The sequence below is a fragment of the Sorex fumeus genome, unplaced genomic scaffold (genome assembly GCF_029834395.1).
Source record: "Sorex fumeus unplaced genomic scaffold, SorFum_2.1 ptg000005l, whole genome shotgun sequence".
Lineage (NCBI taxonomy): Eukaryota > Metazoa > Chordata > Mammalia > Eulipotyphla > Soricidae > Sorex > Sorex fumeus.
Window position 1 is genome coordinate 8,210,994 of NW_026606062.1, and position 22,438 is coordinate 8,233,431.

Genomic DNA, 22,438 nt, shown 5'->3' on the forward strand with positions numbered 1-22,438 from the left:
CAGGCTGGGGCACCAACCAACGAGGCTGTTCTAGAGGCATCCCCGGAACAAGACTAGACAGAACTTGGGGGGTGGGAGGAGTGTCGGGTGCAGGACACGGCGGGGCCGGGGTCTCGCCGAGCCGCAGCAGGGAAGGCTCCTCCGGGGTACAGGGGGTCAGGTGAGCCTCCCGAGGGCCCCCCAGTCCCGGCAGAGAGCACAACAGCGAGCGAGCACTTTATTGAGCAGAGCGAGTCAGCGAGGGCCGGGAAGGGGCGCAGCCTCCGCCCTGCGCGGGCCCCTGGACGTGAGGCTGGGGCGGCCGCGGTCAGCAGCGGCGGGAAGGCGGGCGCGGGCTCACAGCTGCCCCGCAGCGCGGGGATGGACGTGCGTGCGTGCGTGCGTGCATGATGACGTACGTGATGACGTATGAAAGTGCGTGCAGAGCGGGCGGCGCGGGGTCACCACACGGAGCACTTGTGGGCTGGGTTCATGGGGGAGTCCTTGGGGCAGTGGAAGGCCCGGCCGAACTCCTCGAACTGGGACACGCTGCCCAGCACCCTGCGGGCAGACACGGTGGGGGGTCCCCTCGCGCCCGCACCCTCCGGGGGGACAGTGTGGGGTCCCCTGGCGCCCGCACCCTGCAGGGGACAGTGCGGGGTCTCCTCGCGCCCATATCCTGCGGGGACAGTGCAGGGTCCCCTGGCGCCCGCACCCTGCAGGGGACAGTGTGGGGTGCCCTCGCGCCCGCATCCTGCGGAGGGACAGTGTGGGGTCCCCTCGTGCCCACACCCTGCGGGAACAGTGCAGGGTCCCCTGGCACCCGCACCCTGCGTTGGAGACAGTTTGGGGTCCCCTCGCGCCCGCACCCTGCGGGGGGACAGTGGGGGGTCCCTCGCGCCCCGCGGCGCCCGGGGTACCTGTAATGCTCTGGGGCGTGCTTGTCCGTCAGCACCTGCAGGTAGATGGACTGCGAGCGCCTCTTGATGCACCAGTTCTGAGCCCGAAGCGGGGGTGAGAGGGGGACTGAGCACCCGCTGACCAAGCCTCGACCCTGAAGTGCCTCCTCCCGAATCCTCGCCTCCCAGGGCTGGGACCCCCCCCCCCCAGCCTGCCCGCTGGGACCCCCACCTGGGCGAAGGCGATGAAGAAGAGCTGGTTGTGGGTGTACTTGAGCCGGTGCAGAGGGTGCTCCGGGCCGTGCTCCCGCACCCACTTCTGATAAGCCTGGAGTCACAGAGCGGGAAGCTGGGAGCCCCCCAGGGGTGACCCGGCTCATCTCACCTGCTCAGCCCCCTGACCAGGCCCACCACCCACCCACCTGGCAGTGCTGAGCCGCCAGCTCCTGCCTTCTGCCCTCCAGAGGGAGGCTAACTCAGGAAGTGCCACCTCCTCCAGGCAGCACTCCCTGCTCGCCCCAGAGGTGGGAGCGTGAGAGTTCTTCCTTTGCTCGTGACCCCCCGGGGACCCAGTGCAGGCCAGAGCTCAGCCAAGTGGCGAAGGAGAACCGGCCAGAGCTTGGCTCCAGCTGGCCTCTGCCCCCTCCCACCCCCCGCCCCGGACGGGGACCACAGGGCGGCTCACGTAGTAGGCGAGCTTGAGGCCCCCCATGTCGGCGATGTTCTCCCCGAGCGTGTGCTTCCCGTTCACCTGCGGGCAGAGGCGGCTCAGGGGCTGCGCGCCCTTGTCCCTCCCCCAGCCCGCAGTGCGCCTCCACCCCTAGAGCCACATCAATGTGCCCACGTGCGCCCAGGGCCGTACCGTACCGGTGAGTGTCCGGGGTGACCCAGGGCCCTGGGCGCTCCCCCGCCCTGACCCCGAGTGTTCCAGGCGGCCTTCACCCTGCCCCCAGTGTCCTGGGCACGCCCCCCGTCCTGCCCCGCTAGCCCGCTAGTATTCCGGGCCCGTCCTCCACCCTGCCCCAGAGTGTCCCGGGAGATCCCCTCCCTGGTTCCCCCCCCCCCGCCAGTGTCCCAGGAGCGCCCCCGCCCCGCCCCCAGTGTCCCGGGCGCAACCTCCGCCCTGCCCCCGAGTGTCCCGGATGCGCCCCCATTCTGCCCCTGAGTGTCCTGGGCACACCCCCTGCCCTGCCCCCCAGTGTCCTGGGCGCGCCCCCGTCCTGCCCCCGCTAGTTTCCGGGCGCGTCCTCCACCCTGTCCCCAGTATCCCGGGCGATTCCCCCGCTGCCCCCCCAGTGTCCCGGGCGCATCCCCCGCCCTGCCCCCGAGTGTCCCAGGCGCATCCCCGCCCTGCCCCCAGAGTCCCCGGTGCGCCCCCGTCCTGCCCCCACTAGTATTCCGGGCGCGTCCTCCACCCTGTCCCCAGTGTCCCGGGCGATCCCCCCTTTGCCCCCCCCCAGTGTCCCAGGAGCGCCCCCGCCCCGCCTACGAGTGTCCCGGGCGCGCCCCCGCCCTGCCCCCAGCCTGCAAAGCTGCGCAGGGCCGCACCCGCTGGTTGTAGACGGTGAAGTTGTCGTAGAGGTGGACGATGCACTCGGCCTTGCGCAGAAAGCGGCGGTAGGAAGCGTCCGTCCACCAGTGCATCAGGCTTCCCGAGCGGTCGTACTGGCCCCCTGGGGGCAGCGAGCAGAGCAGGGGTCACGCTCGCACCGCAGAGACCAGGTCAGGCATCAGGTCTTCCACCACCTCACCCCAGAGTGCAAGAGAGGAGCCCAGGGGGTTCTCAGCCCATCTCCACCCTGCCCGCCTCCATCACCCTCTTGGATCAGCCCCAGGCCTCACCCCAGTCATCGTAGCCGTGGGTCAGTTCATGCCCGATGATGGTGCCGATGCCCCCGAAGTTCAGAGACCTGGGCCCAGGCAGCATGTCGGGCTCCAGCCTCACCCACCACGGGCCGCCTGCGCCCTCCCGCCTCAGCTGCAGGGCCCCGTGAGAGCTGGGTGCGCTTAGAGAACCCAGACAGCGCTGCTTACATGTGGGACATGCCGCCAGGGTTGGAGGGTGACCAGAAGGGAAACTGAGGCAGCCCACGTGGGACTTAACCTTTTCCCTCATCCCTAGGGATTGCTCCACTCCAAAACCTGTAATCAGGTCACAGGGGACCCAGGACATTTAAGTGGTTCCTACGTAACCCAGGGTCTGCCTTCCTGCGACCGGGCCCCCTTCGGAAGCAGTCTGCGTACCCCACCGACTCCCCACAGGCAGGCCTCAACCTGGATCCCCCACTCACTGCGGAAAGTCTGGGTCGTACAGGGTGGGCTGCAGGATTCCCGCGGGGAACACTGTGGGAGGGCGTGGTCAGTGTGGGAGGGCGTGGTCAATGTGAGGCCCGCCCCACTAGGCCCCGCCCCCAGGAACGCCCCTTACCCATCTGGTTCTTGTTGGGCAGGTAGTAGGCATTGAGGGCCTGCGGCGGGAGCAGCCACCTGCGGGGGGGCCCCAGGGTGTCAGCTGAGGGGTCCACCTTTCCTCCCCCCCATCTGCTGAGTCAGCTCTCTATTGGGGACCTCCTGGTGGTGCCACCTAGGGCCATGTCCCCATTCTTCCCCAGGTGGGGCTGCACCCTGACGGCCTGCCAGATGACCGGCACTGGCCCTGTGCCACCCACACCAGCGCAACTATGGGGTCGCTTACTCGCCAGCCCCTGGCATCGAGAAGGGGCCCCTTCTCCCTGTACCCCTCTCTACCCCTGTACTCCCGGGTCGGGCACTCACGTGGATTTGTCCACCTCCTGCCGGATCTTCTTGACTGACAGCTGGATGCTGAAGCGGATGCTGTTCAAGATGTTCTTAAAGTAGGTCTTCTCGTTGACCTCGAACTGTGGGGAAGGGCAGCGCTGCTGGGCGGGGATGGGGCAGGGCCAGAGGCCCAGCCAGCACAGCGACAGTGGGCAGGTCAGGGGTAGGGCGGAGTCAGAGCTTGGGGCGTGGCTATGTTGGTGGGCGGGGCCATAGGTGGGGCGGGGCCTGTTGGTGGGCGGGGCCAGGTGGGTGGGGTGGGGCAGGGCCATGCCGGTGGGCAGGGTGGGGTGGAGCCAGTGATGGGTTGGGGCGGGGTGGGACGGGGCCAGAGGTGGGATGGGTGGGGTGGGGCGGAGCCAGAGGTGGGATAGGGCAAGACCATGCTGGTGGGCGGGGCGGGGCGGAGTCAGAGGTAGGGCGGGGCCAGAGGTGCGATGGGGCAGGGTGGGGTGGAGCCAGTGGTGGGGCGGAGCCCTGTTGTGGGTGGGGCGGAGCTGAGCCAGAGGTGGGCGGGGCCGTTCTGGTGGGAGGAGGCGGGGTTGCGCTGGTGGGCAGATTATGAATTTAGTTGGGGCAGAACTATAGGTGGGGGTGGGGCTCGCTGGTGGGCGGCTTGAGCAGGAGCCAAAGGTGAAGGGTGGGGAGGCTTTGCAGGTGGGCAGTTCAGGGCGGGGCTGTACTGGGGGAGTGTGTCAGAGGCGGGGCAGGGCCAGAGGCGAGCCTGATGGGGAAGGGGCCCAGCAGGACTGCCCTCCCCAGGACACACCCACCCTCTCTCTCTGCAGGCGCCCTCATAAGCCTGGTCCTGGAGGCACTTCCTACCTCATACTCCTTGTCCACAGCCTCGGGTTTGAGCAGGAAGTCCGGGTAGCCCACCATGACCATCATGTACTGGAGCTGCAGGTGAGATGGGGTGAGGGAACCAGCATCTCCGGGGCAGCCCCCACCCAGGCTGGGATTCAGGAGGATGGCAGGCAGATGCCAGTCCCACAAGAGGCACCTCTGTCTCTTGTTATCCCAGCACCCAGCACACAGCAGGTGCCAGGAAGTGGCTGTGGAACCAGCAAGGACTGGGGCCCCTCCTGACCTTAGCCCGAGCGGCTGCTTTGGTCTCGGCGTCCATCCAGTCCAGCTCCTCCAGGCGCTGGCCCAAGATGTATTTAATGTCCTCCACCAGCTGCTGTACCTGTGAGTCCGGGACCAAAGCCCAGCGCCAGAGACCTTAGCTCCCGGCATCAGGAGTTGCTCCCTAATTACTCAGCTTCCCGGAGACCTGGAGGGGTGATCCCAGCCCCGCCACCCAAATCTCGAAGTGTGGAAGGCAGCCAAGTGCCCATAGGCAGTCGCCTCTTAGTCCAGGCCCACTGGATACAACAGAGGGACGACAGAAGGATTTCGGATGAGCTCCACATCACCAGGCCAGGATGGAGGAGGAGGAGGAGAAGCCTGGCACCTCAAAGACAGCTGAGCCCTAAGCTGCACCCGGGACCCCTGCTGGGGGGCTGAGTGGGATCCGTGGGCCGTGCCAGGGCTCCGCGCCCAGCTCGGCACCCTCGCCCTTCCCCGCGCCCAGGCCTGCTGACCTTGGCTTTGCTGGCTGCTGAGAAGTGCTCGTGGACAAAGAGGGCACCAAGGGCCATGCCAAAGTGGCGGTTGGCCTGGCCCAGGCAGGTCCGGGCCAGCTCCTGGGGCTTGTCGCCCCCCTCCATCTCGCGGGCCAGCTCGTGCAGCGCCTCCCGGAAGGGCGGCGACAGGTGCTCGCTCAGGACCACCACCACGCGCCACACCAGGTAGTTGTGCAGGATCCTGCGGATGGCACAGCGCTGGGTCGGACGGGCTCATGGGCACTGCCTCGCCCCACCCAGGCCGGGGCTGGACCTGGCATCTGCTTCGAGGAGGAGGGGGTCATTCCAGGGGGCCAGAGGCAGAGCCTGCCTGGAGTGGTCTGAGCCCCAAGGGCAAGAGTGGGGTCCACGCAGAGCAGGACACTCTGGCCGCTGAGCAGCGCGTTTGGTGCTCCCAGTCTGGCCAGTGTCACTCCACTGTGTGTGTGTGTGTGTGTAGGGAGGCAGGAGCATGCGCCCCAAAGCTGCCATCAGGGGGAGGACAACACTCCCTAAGGTGGACAACTACTCTGTCCCCTCCTCATTCTAACCCCCCCCCCATTCCCAGGGAAGCATGTGGCTGACCTCTGTGGCTACCAGGGGGCAAAAGGGGTTCAAAGCTTCCCCCCAAAGCAGCGAGGCCCAGGGCCAGGGCTGCCCTACCTGCGGGGCGTGGAGCGGATGAGCTGGGACACTTGCTGCATGTAGTCTGTCGCCAGCAGCACTACCTCTTCCTCCTCCGAGAAGTCCTCCTGGAAGATCTGGTCCAGCAGCCACTTCCACTGCAGCTGTAGGAGAGGGACCCCGCAGACAGGCAGGGGTTAAACTGGGACCGACCGGCACCTCCAGAACAGGACAGAAAGGGCCTTGCCAGACCCTGGCAGGGGGACCCAGGGTCCCAAGTGCCCACAGGGCAGCCTCACTCACGTGTGGGGTGATCTTCTGCAGCTGGCCCAGGGTCACCTTGTGGTACGTGGAGCTGACATCTCGCCGGAGGTCATCATACTCCGACACAGTGATCTAGGGAGGGGGGATGGTGGGGGGGGGCAGAGCTGACTGAGCAGGGCCCCAGGGTGTCCGCTCACCTGCCCGCCAGCCCGCCGGGGCAGTGCCCCTGCCCAGTGCTCGGCTCACGTTGGCCAGGCGCTGTTCCAGCTGCAGGATCTCCTGGGCCTTCTGCTCCACCGCGTCGGCGCCCAGCAGCCCGAGCAGACGCTCCATGAACACCCGGTAGGCTGCCAGGACCTGCGCCAGGAAGAGGGTCGGCCAGGCTGTGCCAGGCCCCGCCCACCCCCGGGCCTGGCCCTCTCCACCCCACCCCACATCCCCACACCTTCTCGCTCTCCTCGTCCTGCGCTAAGTACAGGGTCCTCTCGGGCAGGGTGAGCCCGTCCTGGTCAATCTGGGAAGAGAGCGGCGCCAGGGGGGTGGGGGTGAGGGGTGTCAGAGGTCTCCGTGCCCAGCCAGGCTCCCGACTGCCCGACTGCGGCTGTCACTGGCCCCAGGGGCGAACGGTCGCCAGCCACCCCTCCCGCTCCCAGGACCTAGCCTGGGGGTCCCAGGGGCATCTTCGGCCTTCTTTCCCTTGTTAGCCTGGGCTTGTCGCGCCCGCGGGTCAGCGCGCAGTGAACTGGGCACCCCCTCCTCCCTGCTGGCATGCCTGGCCCCTCTGCTCCCGCCAACCCCCAGCTCCGCGCGGGGCTGTTCCAGGCCCACAGGCGCGCGCACCCCTCCCGAGTGCCCGCACCGCCTGCCAGAGGCCTGGGAAATTGCGGCTCCCGCGGCTCCGCTAAACACCGCAATTACCCGAGGGAAATTACGCGCGCCCTCCTCCCGATCCCGGGCGCGCGCCCCGCCCCACCCCTCTCGGCCGGCCCCGGGCGGCGGGCGCGGGGGGGAGCGGGGCGCCGGGTGGGGGGGTGTCAGGGGAGCTGGAGTGGGGCGGTGGGGTCCCCCCACCCCGGCACTCACGCGGATGACGTAGCGCGAGGAGTTCCTGTCGTCCAGGCTGACGGTGAGCGAGAAGAGCGCGGCGGCGCTGTACACGCCCTGCGCCTTGTAGAGCAGCCGGTTGAGGTCCCAGCGCGCCGCCGCGGGCCCGGGCCGCTCGGGGCCGCCGCCCAGGTCCCAGCCGCCGCAGTCCTCGATGACCTCGAGCATGGGCCGCGGGCCGAGCCGCTCGATCTCGCGCATGTCGAGGCACGAGCGGAAGAAGGCGCGCACCTTGCGCTGCGCCGCGCCCCCGGGGCCGCCCGCCGGCCGCGCCAGCAGGCGCCGCAGACGCTCCTCGTTCTGCTCGCCGATGGCCGCGATGGTGCCGTAGGTGAGCTTGTCGTCGGGGATGGCGTGGCGCCGCAGCCAGCCCCCGCACGCGAACGAGTAGAAGTCCTGGCACGGGTCGATGCTGGCGTCCAGGTTGGCGGCCAGGAAGCGGGCGGCGCGCGCGAAGGCCTTGCGCTCCGGGCAGCCCTCGGGGCACGCGCCGCCGCCCCCCGCGCCCGGGCCCAGGTACTTGAGCGCCAGCATTGCCGCCAGGATGGCGCAGAGGCCCGCGGCGAACACCAGCCCCGACAGCAGGCACACCTCGCGCCGGTTCCAGCGCGGCAGGCCGGCCCGGGCTCCCGGGCTGCCGCGGCCGGCGCCCAGCGGGAAGCCGGGGGGCAGCGAGGCCCCGCGCGCGCCCCCCGCGCCGCAGCGGCTCGCGTACTTGACCTCCTGGAACTCGTCGTAGTGCGCGGTCATGGAAAACGGGGCCTCCATGGCGCCGCGACCCCCCTCCAGCCGGGCTGGCTCCGCTACAGGGCGCGCCGGACCCCCGCGCTCCTAGGCGGCCTCCGCATGGTCCCCGGGCCGGGCCGGGCGGCAGCTGCGGGGAAGGGGGGACGCCGGCTCAGGACCCCCGACGGGAGGGGTGCAGGCGCGGACCCGGCCTGACCCCCCCTTTCCAGTGGGGAGTGACCGAAGGGAAGGTTCACAGCGGCCGGGGGAGGGGGCCCCTCCATGCGCGCGCTCGGCGGCCCCTCCCCCGGGTCCCTCTCCCGGCTCCGAGACGCCCCGACACACCGCGGGGCGCGCGGGGCACCGCACCTGGTACGTCGCAGGCCCTCCGGGAAAAGCCGCTTCTCTTCTGTCGGCCTCTCGGGTCCGCGACCTGCCAAGGCCAGGTGGGGGAGGGGAAAGGATGTTGAACCCGGAGGTGCGGGTCCGGGCCGCGTCTAGACCCACCCACTCCCCACTGAACTCCCCCCCCCCAAAAAAATAAAATCGATCTTCAGCTCACACCCTGGAATTGGATGCTCAAAAAAGCGGCTGCAGAATCAAACTTTGTCCTCCCGGGCGTCCGCGGGCCACCACCCAGTCCCGTCTCCCTTTTGTTTAGTGGCCAGACCGCCCGCCACCCGCTTTCCCCGGAGGCCGGCGCTGGCGCGGCTTCCAGACCGCAGACCGGCGGGGGGGACGTGGGGAGGGGGTCAAGAAAACCCCGACGGCTCTCGGAGCCCGCATGGGGCCACCGCCCCGCCGCCCCCTACCCCCGCGCCGCCCCCCGGGCCGGCCCCGGACCACTCTCGGTTTCAACAGGTTCTCTCCGGCACCCAAACTTGAACGAAGTTTCACCCCGGGCACGGAGCGGGCCGGCCCCGCGCGCCTCGAACCCCGGCCCGGGAGCGCCCTCGCGCCGCCCGCCCCGAGCCGCGGGAGTCGCCGGCGCCGCAGCCCGAGCCCGAGTCGCGGGGCCGCAGACAAAGCCCGGAGGCCCCGCGCGGCGGCGGCGGCGGCGGCGGCAGGGGCGCGGGGGCGGCGGCGAGCGGGGCGCGGGCGCGGGGGCCACTTACCCGGCGAGGGGCGCCCGGCCGATCGCCGGCAGAACGGGTCGAGCCCGGACCGGGCCGGGCCGGGGCCGGGGCCGGGGCGGAGCGGGGCGGCCGGCCGCGCTCTCCGTGCGCCCGCCGCCGCCTCTGCCGCCGCCTCTGCCGCCCGCCGGCCCCGAGGGAGGGGGCGCGCCGGCGGCTCCACCCTCCTCCGCGCGCCCCCCGCACCCCTCCTCCTCCTGTCTCCATCCCCGCTACCTGGCAGCTCGCGGGCGGGGACGGCGGCAGCGGGGATCACGCACCCGGGGAGGGGGGGGGGGGTCTCGCGCCGGCTCGGGGGATCGCGGGGCGCTCGGGTTCAGGCGCGCCCCGAGAGGGGTCCGCGGAGATGCGCTCCCGGGGCTGCGTCCCCAAACTCGCCCGAAAGAGGTTGCAGCTGGAGACGGTTAGAGCGCGCGGGCCGGGCTAGCCCGGCAGGGCCCCCCAGAGCGGGAGCACCGCCCAGGGACGACTCCCCGCAGAGCGGTGACTGGCCGAGCGGCTGTCTGTCCCGCACTGGCCTCTGGAGCTCCTTCTGCGCCCCGCGCCCCGCCAAGGGAATGTGGGGGGCTCAGGACGCCGCCGTGTTCCCCACCCCCTCCTCCCCAAGGGAGGGACACCCCGTTTGGGAGCAGGTAGGGGGACCTCAGAGCCAGAGCGTCCCCTCCCCCAGCCCGGGCGGGCTCGCCCACCCAGTGCAGACGCCCCTGTCCAGCCGGGGCTGTGGACCCCACTGGGAAGCCAAGGAAGCGCCACCTGCGGACGCCGGGAGCAAACAGCACCCTGGGATTTGCACAGGCCCCGGAGGGGACTCCCCAGGTCTCGGCCTTCCCCCTCTGGCAGCGCCTGACCTCGGGAGTCTCTCTGCCGGTTCGCTCGCCACCGAACCCCCAAGCCTGGCCTGGGCGGGGCGCAGGGACCCGGGGCTCCGGGATGAGGACCAGTTGCTGGAACCTCTGCGCTCGCCGTCCTGCCCTCCCCGCTTGTCCCAGCAGGGGGCGCCGCAGGTCCAGGCACTCCCAGCCCGGCGGCTCCCAGCCTGCGGGGATGGCTGAGCCTCGGAGGAAGCCCCCTCTGATCAGGACCCCCACCAGGCAGGCTAAAGGCTCCCCGCGAAGCCCCCGTGGGCGTCTGTGGCCGCCTGCTGCCTGGCCCGTGTGCCGGTCGCTCTGCGCCGCGCTGGCCTGGCCCGGGGCGCTCCAGGTGGAAGGTGGCTTTGGCGGAATGATGGGAACTGCGGTGGGGACCCCGCGGGAAGGGCAGGGCCGGGCAAAGTGGCTCTTTGTGCTTTTAATCTGCATTTTCCCTCAACGTTGTTCCATCTCCAGGAGGATAATTTTCCAGCCTTTTCAGGCCCTGATTGGTATCATTTCTCTGGCAATGACAGCTTTTATTTTCCCTGAAATGAATGCCGTGAAATTTCCAAGAAATATCAAAATGGATATTGTCTCCGGGAGCCGACTCTTCCGACAGAAAGCACAAAGGCAGGCGAGCATCCCTGGGGACCCGCCGCTCAGCCCCCCAGGGGGGTGCAGTGGCCCTCAGTCTCCCTGCTCTGGGCCTCCTGCAGGGGAGCTGCCCTCTCCCCAAACCCTTCCAGGTCGGGGGGCAGCCAGCCACGGAGCTGCCTGGAGACCGTGGAGGGGTCACGGGGATGCTCAGTGTCCTGGCCCCACCCTCCTTTGGGTGCTCCCATTGCTCCCTCCCCAGTTGTCAAGGTGACCCCCTGAGTGACAGTCAGGAAGATGGCAGGAGAGGGCCTATCCTGCCAGCCGGACCCAGGACCCAGCCGGGGCAGGGGTGGGGGAGGGGTGCAAAGGGCAGAGTGGGGGTCTGGGAACCCACTCTCTGTCCCTTCCCTTCCAGGGCCCGGTGCACCTGGTGGGGTTCGCTGGTCTGTGGGAGGCTCAGTTCAGCGCCCACCCTCTGTGGCTACCCAGACGTCCGTGTCCCCATGACTCATATTCCGGCAGCTTCACCAGTGAGGAGCCGATGGGGGAGGGGTGGCGGGCATGGGCAGAGCCTGTTTCCGGGTTCTGGGAGAGCTCAGGAGTAGACTGGACCCCCATCTCTGCGGGCCCCCAGCTGAACCCTGCCCTGGAAGACGCTCCCAGTCTCCCCACCGTCCACAGGGCTGCAGACTCTCGCAAGCCTGGAGGCCGCCCCACGCCCGCTTCCTGTCCGCGTGGCCTCCCCGGACTCTTCCCATCTATTATTCACGGCGCAAAATGGATTTTTAATTTGAGAAATGAAATGGCTGTCCCAAGTGGCCAGGGTGGCGCACGGGCGGGGGAGCACAGAGTGTGTGTGTGGGGGGGGGCTTCCGTTTGGCTGACTCAACTCCTGTTGGAAAATGGGCTGCCCCCAGCAGACTGGGGGGCTCAGAGACCCCGAACCCAGTCACGAGCCCCTGCCTCTGCTCTCTCTGCCCCTTGGCTCTGAGTGGGTCAGCGAGAGGGAAGGACCCCCTCCCCCACCCACCACCCGGGTCCAGTTCCCCCAAACTTGAACGAAGTTTCACCCCGGGCGCGGAGCGGGCCGGCCCCGCGCGCCTCGAACTGGCTGGGTCCCCCTTCTCCCGGCCCATTCCCTGGGCTAGTCGCCACCACCTACCTGGGATGTCACCTCCACGTTTCTGTCCTGTGCTGCCTCCAAAGCTGGGAGCTCAGCCCCCAGCTCCCAATTCTGCATCCGGGGATCCTCTCTCTGTGTCTCACACACACGTGCACACACTCATTCACATACACACCACACACTCATACACACACGTACACGCACACACACATTACGTATTCACACACTACAGTCTCACATATGCACACAGATACACACATGCATAACACTCACACCATACATTCCTATACACACCTCACATACACACAGCACTACCCATACACACACATACCACACACACACACACGAAAGGTGGAACTCCACACAGCGTCGCTCACACATGGGCGGGAGCGTGTGGGCGTCCGAGGCCCGGGGCCAGCCCTGAGTTCCAAGTGCTCAAGGGAGCAAGTTCCCGGACAGTGGGAGCCACGCAAGGACCACACCGCAGACCCCACGGAACACTCCAGCCTCCCAGCCCTGAGGGCACTGCAGCCCCCTTTCTCCACATCCCAGGGCTTCCCCTAAATCTGAGCCCCCCAGTTCCGCCCTGAGCCCCACCCCGTGCTGGCGGATGGGGGGGCAGAGCTGGGGGCTGCAGCAGGCTGATGTCCAGGCCCAGCCGGACACCCTGACCTGCCCCGCTTCCTGCCATCAGGCTGGGTCTGGCCGGCAGGTGCCTTGGCCCCACTTCCTGTCCCGTCTCCTGCGGGGCACCCGGTTCTCTCCAGTGGTCCCCTGCATCTGCCCCACACCCTCTGGGACTCCACTCTGGCTTCCGAGGCATCCCAAGCACCTCATCCCCCCACCCGCGACCCTCAGGGGCCTTGAACCCCGCTCTGAGCCCGACTGCTCTTCCTGGAAGAGCCTCCCCCCGCTGTCTCCAGCATCCCGGGATCCCTGGGGGACCCATGTGGAGGGGCCTGCAGGGGGCCCTCCTTCCTCGCAGGACACCCCTAAGTGCTCAGCCACGGCTGTCCTTGCCCCAGTGTAGACAGGCCCCAGCTACAGTGGATCCCTGCGATGGCGTGTAGAGCTCCCCAAAACCAGGCTCTGCCAGACAGTCCTACCTCACCACACGGCTGGGGGCCTCCGGGTCCACAGGAAGGAGGGGACCAGCCAAGACCCCTGACCTCACTCCCGCCACCTCCGGGCCTCAGTGTCCACCCCAGGGCCACAGGCAGGTGAGGGCAGCTCTAACATCCAGAAGGTGGGGCCCCGGGGGCAGCCCTGACCTCAGCCTGGGGGTGCTGGGTCGAGGGGCCGGGGAGGGGTCCGGGCCAGCTCATCCCAGGCCCTCAGAATAGGGCTGACCCCCAGCTCCGCCTCCACGCCGCTGCCCCACATTCCTGGGGCCCCTTGGGCAGCGCCTCTCTCCCTGCCCTCTGCTGTCCCAGCCGGTGACCCCCACCCGGCACCCTCAGCTGGTCCCCTCCCCCACTTCTCGCCCAGCCTGAGTGGTCAGGGCCCGAGGGGTGGGCAGCCCTGACTCACCCCTGGAGGGACAGTCCCTTCTGCCGCTCAGATCCTGCTGTGAGTCACAGGGGGGGGGCCCGGGCAGGGGTGGGGATAGCCTGGGGAGACCTGTGTCAGGGCTCCCAGGACCTGCTGCCTGGACTGCAGCCCCCTTCCCCCCCCCCCAGAAGTCCGCGGGGGCGCGGAGCTGCCTGGCTGGGGCCCTCTCCCCCTGCTCTCTGCCATCATTTCAAGTGATTGGCGCTGAGGGGATCGTTAGCTAATTAAAGCTGAGGCCACTAATTGTCCCTTGTAGGAGAGAGGGGAGGGGGCACTGGCCAGGGGCCCTGGGCGGGTGGGGGCAGGGCGCTGTGATAATGGGGGCTGTATGGAGGACCTCACTGTGGGAGTGGGGGCCAGAGCAGCCCCTGCATTTGCTGACAGGAGGCCTGGCTGCGGCCTCTGCAACAGCGCCTCTCCCCCACCTCCTGCATGGGGGTAGGGGGGCACCCTCTGCTTGCCCCACACCCCTCCTGCAGGCTGTCCCCTGCAGGTAGCTTCTGAGGGGCCCTGGTCGGGCTAGAATGATTCGATGTCTTCAAGCCATGCGGTTTTGTTCTCTCTACATGGGCGGGCGATGCCATCCTGACAGGGTTGGCCTCTCCGCTGGGTTCTTGATGTTGTCACCTGGCAGCGTCTGCCTTGTGCTGTTGATGAGCCAGGCAGGGGGTATGTCCACAGCCCCCAGAGGCCACCCTGGGCTGTGGCCCCTTCCTCTGCAAAGCCAGCCACACCCCACCTGCCAACTCACACCCTGGCTCCACGCCTGGCCCCGTGTCCTATCTCTTGCTCATCTGCCAACCGGAAATGTGGCCAGTTTTTCCCTTTATGTTGGCGTGGGGGATTGAACCCGGGGCCTCACATGTACGAGGTGAGCGCTCACCACCCAACTGCATTCCCAGCCCTAGCAATGAAGCTACTTTGGGAGGCAGAGGCGGGGGTGAGGACGCACACCTGACAGTACTCCGGGCTTCTTACTCCTGGCTCTGTGCTCAGGGGACCATATAGGGTGTCTGGGATTGAACCCACGCCAGGTAAGTGCAAGGCGAGCACCTTACCCACTGTATTATCTCTCTGGTCCCTGATTTTTTTTGGCTTTTTGGGTCACACCTAGCGATGCACAGGGGTTACTCCTGCCTCTGCACTCAGGAATTACCCCTGGCGGTGCTCAGGGGACCATGTGGGGTGCTGGGAATCGAACCCGGGTTGGTCGCATGCAAGGCAAATGCCCTACCCACTCTGCTATTGCTCCAGCCCCTGGTCCCCGATTTTAAAGGATCCAGGCATGAGGCTGGCGAGAAAGGACCAGGAGATAAGTTAATCTTCGCATATGGTCAACCCCCAATTCAGTCGCCAGCACCCATATAATCCCTGGGCAAATTCAGGAGCGAGTCCTGAGTACCGCTTGGTGTGGCCCCTACAAAAAAATTTAAAAATCCTCCCCTAAATAAAACACCACAGCTTTTACGACAGACAGTAATAAATTCCTTCATCTCCGTATCTCCCTCAGTGTCAGTGGTCTGAACTCAGCAGTCAAAAGACAGAATGGCAGGATGGATAAAAAAAAAAAAAATCTGAAAAGTAAAAAAAAAATCTGAAAAGTGACTAAAAGACCCAGGCCCATAGGGCACAGGGAGTGGCCCCCATCTGCCACCATGTCCACATATCAAAGCGTTTGGAACCTCTGTGGCACCTGCAAGACCCGGCCACTGGTGCAGGTGCACAACCACACCTGGATTTGCATCTGAGAGCCGGTGAGTGTGTGTGTGTGTTGGTGGGGGGGGGGGATGGGTACGTGGGGACCAGAAGTGTCCAGGCAGCTCTACCCGTTGCAGAGGCTGGGGACCAAGGAGAACCCTTGCTGGAGAGCTGGGGATAGCCCAGTGGTCAGGATCCTGCCTGGCAAGCTTGGGCACCCCAGCTCGATCCCCAGCCCTGTGGGCTCCCCCAAGCACTGCCCAGTGTCTCCTGTCCAGCCGTCACCGGTTTTTGCAGCCTCAGAGTTAGGGCCACTGTCTGCCCCGACCAGACGCCCAGGGTCTGGGGCATTTCCCCATCACACAGCGGGGAAGGCATTTGCCTTGCGTCCAGCCCACCCAGGTTCAATTCCCGGAGTTCCAAACAGTCCCCCGAGCCTGCCAGGAGTGATCCCTGAGCACCGTCAGCCGTGGGCCCAAACCAAAGGCAAAAATAAAGTTCCATAAGCCTCCTGCGCGCTGAGAAGGCGCTCACTGAAGCTGGTCCGCCGTGCTCTGGGCGCTGACTGGCACCTCAGGCATCCAATGAGAAGCGCTGGACCAGGTCCCCTTCCGTGTGCTGTCCAGTTGCAGCAGCCAAGTTGCAGTCCCTCGGCCCTCCGCCCCCAAGGCCCAATACTGGGGCCTTACAGGAGCCCCAACGTGAAGCGCCCAGAGATTGCAGCTCACCAAGCGCCCCCCCACGGGGACCCCCAGGGGGCCTTTCGGACCTTTGCCCACCCACAGCGAGAGTGTGATTTGGGGGGGTCTCCTCTCTCACCCTGTGCTCAGGGTCACGCTGTCAGCTTGGACACGTCCCTGTCCCGGACGCAGGGACCCTGGACAGTGGCGATGACCACGCCCTGCTTCCCGTGAGGAGGGCTGTCAGCTCCCCACCTCACCCCTGCACAGACACGCCCCCCATGCCCCCATTCTCCCGCGGGGAGGCCCCCCACACCGGAGCTGCCTCCCTCCGTAATGGGCCTTAATCATAACACGCATTAGCCGAGCCTCTGCCTGCAATTACCGCTTCAATCAGCCACCCACCGGCCTCCCGCCCCCAGCCTCGGGCAGCTGCGTGGACGCCCTGCGACCCGGGCTGCGCACACCACGGACAGAGAAGTGACCGGTGCTGCCGGGGCACGGGCAGGGGTGGTGGCAGCTACCGCTCTGAATCTGGCAATTATTTTAAAAGCCTCTTAGAAGGCCCTTCCCCCTCCCTCCTCCTGGAACCACCCACAGAAGCAGCCCTGTCCACACCCGCTCACACACAGCCCCACGATGGGCTGCCCAGGGCCCAAAAAGGGGGTTACCCCTCTCTCTAAGGGGTGGCCCCAGCTGAGCCCCAGCCCCTGCCCCGCAGCCCCTGGGGGCCCCACCCTCACCAGCCAGCACCTCCTTTCCCTGGGCACCCCAGCCCCCAATCCTGAGCCGGGCTGGGGCCTGAGAAAAGCGGGAGAAGGCGACCTGGGGGGGAGGGGCGCTGTTGTCTGTGATTCTCTCTAATTGCTGTTTTGCTGAGAGGTAATTAAAATCCCTTTTTATTTCACACGTCAGAGCCCTCACCAGCCTGTGGTGAGGGCGCAGCGGGAGGCCAGGAGGTGCGGGCAGCTGGCACAGGGAGGGAGGGCCGGGCGCCCAGGCCCCACCCGAAGGGCACGGTGCAGCCCTGCCCATGGGCTCAGGGTTGGTGCCGGCCACTGCTGTCTCGGTGAGAGTGTCACACGGAGCTCCCCGCAGGAAGGGCTGCAAAACCCTCTGTCCCTGCAGGCTGGTCTGACCCAGACACCGTGCCAACCTGTCCACCGGCCCTGACCCCTGCCCAGCTCAGAACCCAAGGGAGGGCAACAGCCTTGGCACCCCTGCCTGCGGCTCTGCATCCGGGCCAGGCCCTGGGGGAACTGAGGTCACCTGCTGGGGATGAGGGCCAGGATGCTTCTGGCATCCAGGGGGCCGGAGGCCAGAGAGAAGGCCTGCGGGAGGAGGGTCCCCTCCTGGTCGCGGGGGAAGCCCGCTGCGACCCAGCACCTCTCTGCTTGGCACCCCCTTCTCTGCCTGCTGGGTCCCTTCCCGTGGGCCTGGGATGGGTCGCCCCGGTTGTGCCCCTCCACGCTGTGTCAGCACCTCTGTCTGCCAACATGACTACCAGATTGGCACCATTGTTATTATGTTGCCATGGAAACCGTCGCCATTATCATCCCCATCATCACCACCCGCGTCTTCATCACCGTGACCATCCCCTTCCTCCTCACTGTCACCGCAATCACCGTTATCATCAGCCTCTTCACGACCATCACTCTCACTGTCCTCTGTCCTCACCGCTGGCTGTCAGACACTGACTGTCCCCACGGTCCCTGCCCCTCTTGGCACGGTTGTGTACCAAAGCATCCTCCCTCACCCGATCATCGGCCACCACCACTCAGCACCTGAGCGGCCTTGCCTGCGGGCGAACCCTCAGAACGCCGAGGATGCACCAGCAGCCCTCCAGGGTGCTGCTGGGGAAACTGAGGCTCCCGATGGTGAAGGCACACAAAGGCCGGGAAGAAGCAGAGGCAGGAGGCGAGCCTGCCTGACCCCAGGTGTCGCTGGCCTGGGGGAGCGGCCAGGGCATGGCGCTGGAGGGCTAGGGGAGTTTCGAGAGTCTCAGTGCGCCTGGACGCCCCTTGTCCAGCCGCGGCCGCCATGTCGCCCACCTGCCCCGGGGCTCTGGTCTGCGGGGCAGCCAGGGCCCAGCTGAGCCCCCAGAGGCGCCCCTGTCCCAGAGCAGCTGGGTCCCTTCTGCGCTCAGCATCCCTCCACAGCCACTGGCTCAGGGCTCACCTCTGTGGATGTGGCCGCCTGGGATGGAGAGTCAGGCCTCTAGGGGACAGAGGGGGCAAAGCCTGTCACCCGCTGGGGGTCCCCCAGGCAAGGCTGCAGCCTCTGACAGCCGGTGTCTCTCCCCACAGCCCAGGGCAGAGACTTCCCTGGGCCTGTCACCCAGGGGCCGAGAGCAACCAGGCACCTGGGTCCTGCAGAGGAAGGGTCGGGACAGGCATGGCGCCTCTGTACCCCCGTGGAGACTGGCATAATGGGTCGACCCAGGTAGGGGGGAAGAAGTGAGGGCTGCATCCCGGTGCCAAGGAGGCCGGACCTCGGGCTGCAGGAGTGCGTGGGGGGCTCTCAGCTGCACGTCACAGCCTGCTCGGGCTGGGCATGTTACCCACCAAACGTGTGTGCATAGGGCCCAACGCCGGGCAGGGCGTGTTCCCCACTGTTTGTGCATGCATGGGGCCAGGTGGGACGCATTCCCCACCATGTGTGTGCACGGGGCATGTTCCCCACTGTGTGTACAGGCTGGGCTCCGTGAGACGTGAGCACCCTGATAACACACTAGCAGAGTGTGGGGTGAGGCCCCAGCACACACCCAAGCACACGGCACACACATGCACACCCACATGCATGTGCCTCCACATATATACACATATGCCCTCACATGTGCGTGCACACACATGCAGATATACATGAACGCCTGGTCACACGTATGTGCACATACATGCCTGACCATGCCTTGTATGCCTGGTCACACACGTGCGAACATACATGCCTGACCGAGCGTACACATGCACCCACATACCAGTGTGCACCTGCACACACATTCCCGGGGCACTGCAGACCCCCCTGGGGGAACCCTGGAGCCCCCCTGCGGCCCCCCTGCACCCACACGCCCCTCCTGCCCATGTTCCCTGCAGCTAATGGGCCAATTTTTTAGCATTACAGAGATTTGGCCAATTTGGCGGCTCTGACAGAAAGACGCAGAGGGAACGGTTGGGGGGGGTGTCTGGAGGGGGAGGAAGAGGCTGGGGGAGGGGAGGCGCTGTGGCAGCCCCTCCTCGCCGGCAGCTCCTGGTTGGACCCCCCCAGCCCCCCAGGCACGGGGTGAAGCCAGAGGGGAGATTACAGAGATAATTAGCCCACTCATACCCCCGCCTGTGCTCCGGCCCTGTGCGAAGCACTTTGCATATATTTTCTCTTTTAATCCGCCAATAACCCTATGAGGCCGGTTCTATCATTTGCTCCCTCCTTCCCGGGCACAGGAGGTTCGAGCTTGCCCAAGGTCGGCCGCCTGCCCGGAGGACGCTGCAGCTCCGGGCGCTCCAGGCAGAGTCAGGCCAGGGGTCCCACCTGTTCCCCGTGGCCCCTCGCACCGGTTCCCGGCGCCTCTGCTGGGACCCCCCCCAGCCCGGCCCCCTGGCCCTGGCTCCCAGACTGGCCGTGTCCCGCGTCTATGCGGGAGGACTCGGGGCCCAGGCCAGCTGCGGCTTCCGGAGCTTCTCCTGCCGTCGTGCGCCTGTGCCAGGCTGGAAGTGGCATCAGCTGTGCCCTCCGTCACACCCTCTGGGCCCTTTGGAGCCGGCAGCGCTGGGATGGGGGTGGGGCGAGGGTGCGGGACACAGGGCACCGGGTGAGGGGGCGGGGCGCGGGGCCCAGGGTACCGGGAGTGGGTTCGGGGCGCTGGGCACCGGCACAGGTGCGGGGTGCAGGGCTCGGGGCACCGGGCGCGGGTGCGGGTGTGGGGTGCGGATGCAGATGCGGGGTGCGGATGCGAGGCACCAGGCACCGGGTGCGGGGCGCGGGTGAGGGGTAAGGGGCACCTGGAGCGGTGCGGGTGCGGGGCGCAGGGCGCAGGGTACCGGGAACGGTGCGGGCGCGGCTGCGGGTGCGGGTCAGGGTGCGGGTAAGGGTGAGAGTGCGGGGCGTGGGGCCCCGGTCTGGGAGCGGGCGCCGGTGCGGGTGCGTGTGCGGGTGCAGGCACGGAGCCCCGGGGCGGGGGCGGGGGCGGGGCTCCAGCGCGGGCGCGGGTGCGGATGCGGGCGCTGGTGAGGGTGCGGGTGCGGGCGCTGGTGAGGGTGCGAGTGCGGGTGCGGGTGCGTAACCCCGGTGCGGGTGCGGGGCTGCAGCGCGGGCGCGGGTGCGGGTGCGGGTGCGGGTGAGGATGCGGATGCGGGTGCGGGCGCGTAGCACCGGTGAGGGTGCGGGTGCGGGGCTGCAGCGCGGGTGCGGGTGCGGGTGCGGGCGCGGGTACGGGTGCGGGTGAGGATGCGGATGCGTGTGCGGGTGCGTGCGCGGGGCCCCGGCGCGGGCGCGGGTGCGGGTGCGGGGTGCGGGCCCCGGCGCGGGCGCGGGGGAGGGGCGCGCCGCATTAAGCCATCAGAGAACAATATTTCATCGCGGGATGGCAGCGCCGACACCAGCGACTCTGAGAGCGGCCTTAAAAGCCTTTTGATTTTATTTCTCCCACTTCCTTTTCTCTCCCCCTGACGGTGCCCTTGACAAGCCCTGGCTTCCTCCCACGCTCCTCCGCCCGTCTCAGGCCGGGGCCCGGGCGCTGTGACCGGTCGGGGTGCCACGGGGCGGGGTGCGGGGGTCCGCGCTCCCCAGCACCGAGCGCGAGCGAGCGCGGGACGGAGCTCAGAGCTCGGGCACGTGCCCCCCGCCCCGGACCCCGGAGAGACGCTGCAAATCCAGCGGGCAGAGGGGGCACGAGAAGGGGGTCTCGAGGGGGCCGAGCTCTGCCGGGGGTGGGGGTGAGGGCTGTGCCCGGGAGCAGGGGTGCCCACGCGCACACGGCTGCGGCCAGCTCGCGGCGCGGGCGGCGGGGTGGGCGGGATGACGTCAGAGGCCTGGCCGTGACGTCACCGCCCGCCCCGCTCCGCCCCACCCCCACCGCGATGCTCCGCCTAATGACAGGCGGGAGAAGCTGCGCGTCGGCCCGGTCGGGAATTAGTTAATTGAATCAAGAGCTGGCGCTGCCACACGGTGACCTCGGGCCTGGCCCTGGAGGGGGCTGGGAGGGCTCCCTGGAGGGGGAGGGGGGCGGGAGCGCCTCGGAATAGGGGAATATCGTCACCGTCTTGCTCAGCAGCCCGCCCCCACCCGGCCTGCTGGCGGGGGTCCAGGGCCCTGCGGGCTGGGGCTGCTCTGCCCCTCGCTCCATCCGCCCCTGCCCCGCCTTTCTGCAGAGGCTTCTCGGAGATGCGCAGAGCAACCGTCAGACCCCCCAAGCGACCTCCCCCTGGGGGTCCCGCCCCCACCCCCCACCTCCATCCTCAGGGCCCGGCCCCCCACTTTCCTCCCTAGCTCCAGAGAAGGTGACCCCAAGTCCGACGGTGAGATGGAGTGCCCCAGCCCCTCCTCCCCCCTGAGAAGGGCCAGAGCCCCCCTCCCTTGGGTCCCTTCAGTGACCCTGGAGGGGGCTCCCTCCGGCCCTGTAACCTCACAGGGGCCTGGCTGTGCCACAAGGATCCTTGGACAATTTTTTAATTTGCGGGTTTGGGGGGGGTTGGGGGTCACACCCAGCAGTGCTCAAGGCTTACTCCTGGCAGCACCATGTGGGGTGCTGGGGATCGAATCTGGGTCAGCCACAGGCAAGGCAAGTGCCCTCCCCACTGGACTCTGGTGCAGCCCTAAGACTGAAACGGAGACTAGCCTCCCGCTGCGGGTTCTGGTGGTCTGGAGGGTCCCCGGGAGGCCAGGTTGGGGTCCTTGGCTTCCACTCTCCTCCCTGGTCCTGGCTGTGTTTCACAGATTTCCTGCCGCGTCCTACAGGCCTCGCTAGCATGGGCCCATCCCCACTTCACAGATGGGAAGGTTGAGGCTCTGAGCGATTCCACGGCTTACAAAGACCTCAGAGCTGTCCTGACAGAGGCAGGAACTGAACCCGGTTCTCTCGCCCGGCCTGCCCGTTAGTTACCCTGCACTCGGCTCGGCCTCCACTCAGTTGCTACCTGGCAGCAAGCCACTGGTTGCTATGGGAACGGGCAGCATGGATAGAGGGAAATGTTGGAGTCCGGAAGTGGCCCAGGAGGGCCCAGGTGGGTCTGCAGCCCCCGGCCCCCTTGAGGGCCCTGCATGGGGTCCACTCTGGGCTGGACTCTGGGTCCGGGATCCAGGCCAGGTTTGTCCACTCACCAGCCCCGAGAGGGGTGATGGAGGCCAGTTAGCCCAGTCCCTGCCTGGACGACCTGGTCTCCCCACTCTGGCTAACCCACCCCTCACTTCCCATCTCTCCCAGACTCCCAGAGTCACCCCTCAGCAATCTCCCTGTGGGAAAAAGCAGTTTGGGGGGGTGGGGGGAGCAAGGACGAGCCCCTCCCCCTAGATTCCGCAGGAGGAAACTTCTTATCTGAACAGCCTTCCCCACTGTGTGACCTTGGGCCAGTCACCCAACCTCTCTGAACCTCTCTGCAAAGCAGGGGCAGTAGCAGGACCTACCTCCAAAAGAAGGAGCTGGCAGACGCAGGTTTCCAGCCGCGCCAGGGGCCGCATCAATACTTGGCTGTTCCGTGCACCCTCAGCGGCCCAGGGGCCCCCTGTTCCCCGCTCCCCCCCCCTCTCTGGGGACTGGTCCAGGCGCTGTGAGGAGGAGGAGGAGGAGGAGGACCCTGACCCTGCTCAAAGGCTCC

At 67.6% G+C, this 22,438-nt stretch overlaps 1 protein-coding gene across 1 annotated transcript; it reads right to left on the bottom strand.

The window, feature by feature from the left end:
* Positions 1 to 297: 297 nt before the first annotated feature.
* ECEL1 (endothelin converting enzyme like 1) lies at positions 298 to 22,307 on the bottom strand. Its single transcript, XM_056121005.1, has 19 exons — positions 22,248 to 22,307; positions 8,372 to 8,435; positions 7,256 to 8,150; positions 6,618 to 6,686; positions 6,419 to 6,529; positions 6,212 to 6,304; positions 5,948 to 6,072; positions 5,264 to 5,486; positions 4,768 to 4,866; positions 4,503 to 4,577; positions 3,654 to 3,757; positions 3,307 to 3,365; positions 3,170 to 3,221; positions 2,721 to 2,788; positions 2,427 to 2,551; positions 1,564 to 1,629; positions 1,111 to 1,206; positions 900 to 976; positions 298 to 540 (listed from the first exon to the last, which is right to left on the bottom strand). Exons 3-19 carry the CDS (start codon positions 8,042 to 8,044, stop codon positions 441 to 443), a joined length of 2,331 nt encoding a protein of 776 aa, XP_055976980.1. The 5' UTR covers positions 8,045 to 8,150; positions 8,372 to 8,435; positions 22,248 to 22,307; the 3' UTR covers positions 298 to 440.
* Between the last annotated feature and the right edge of the window lie 131 nt (positions 22,308 to 22,438).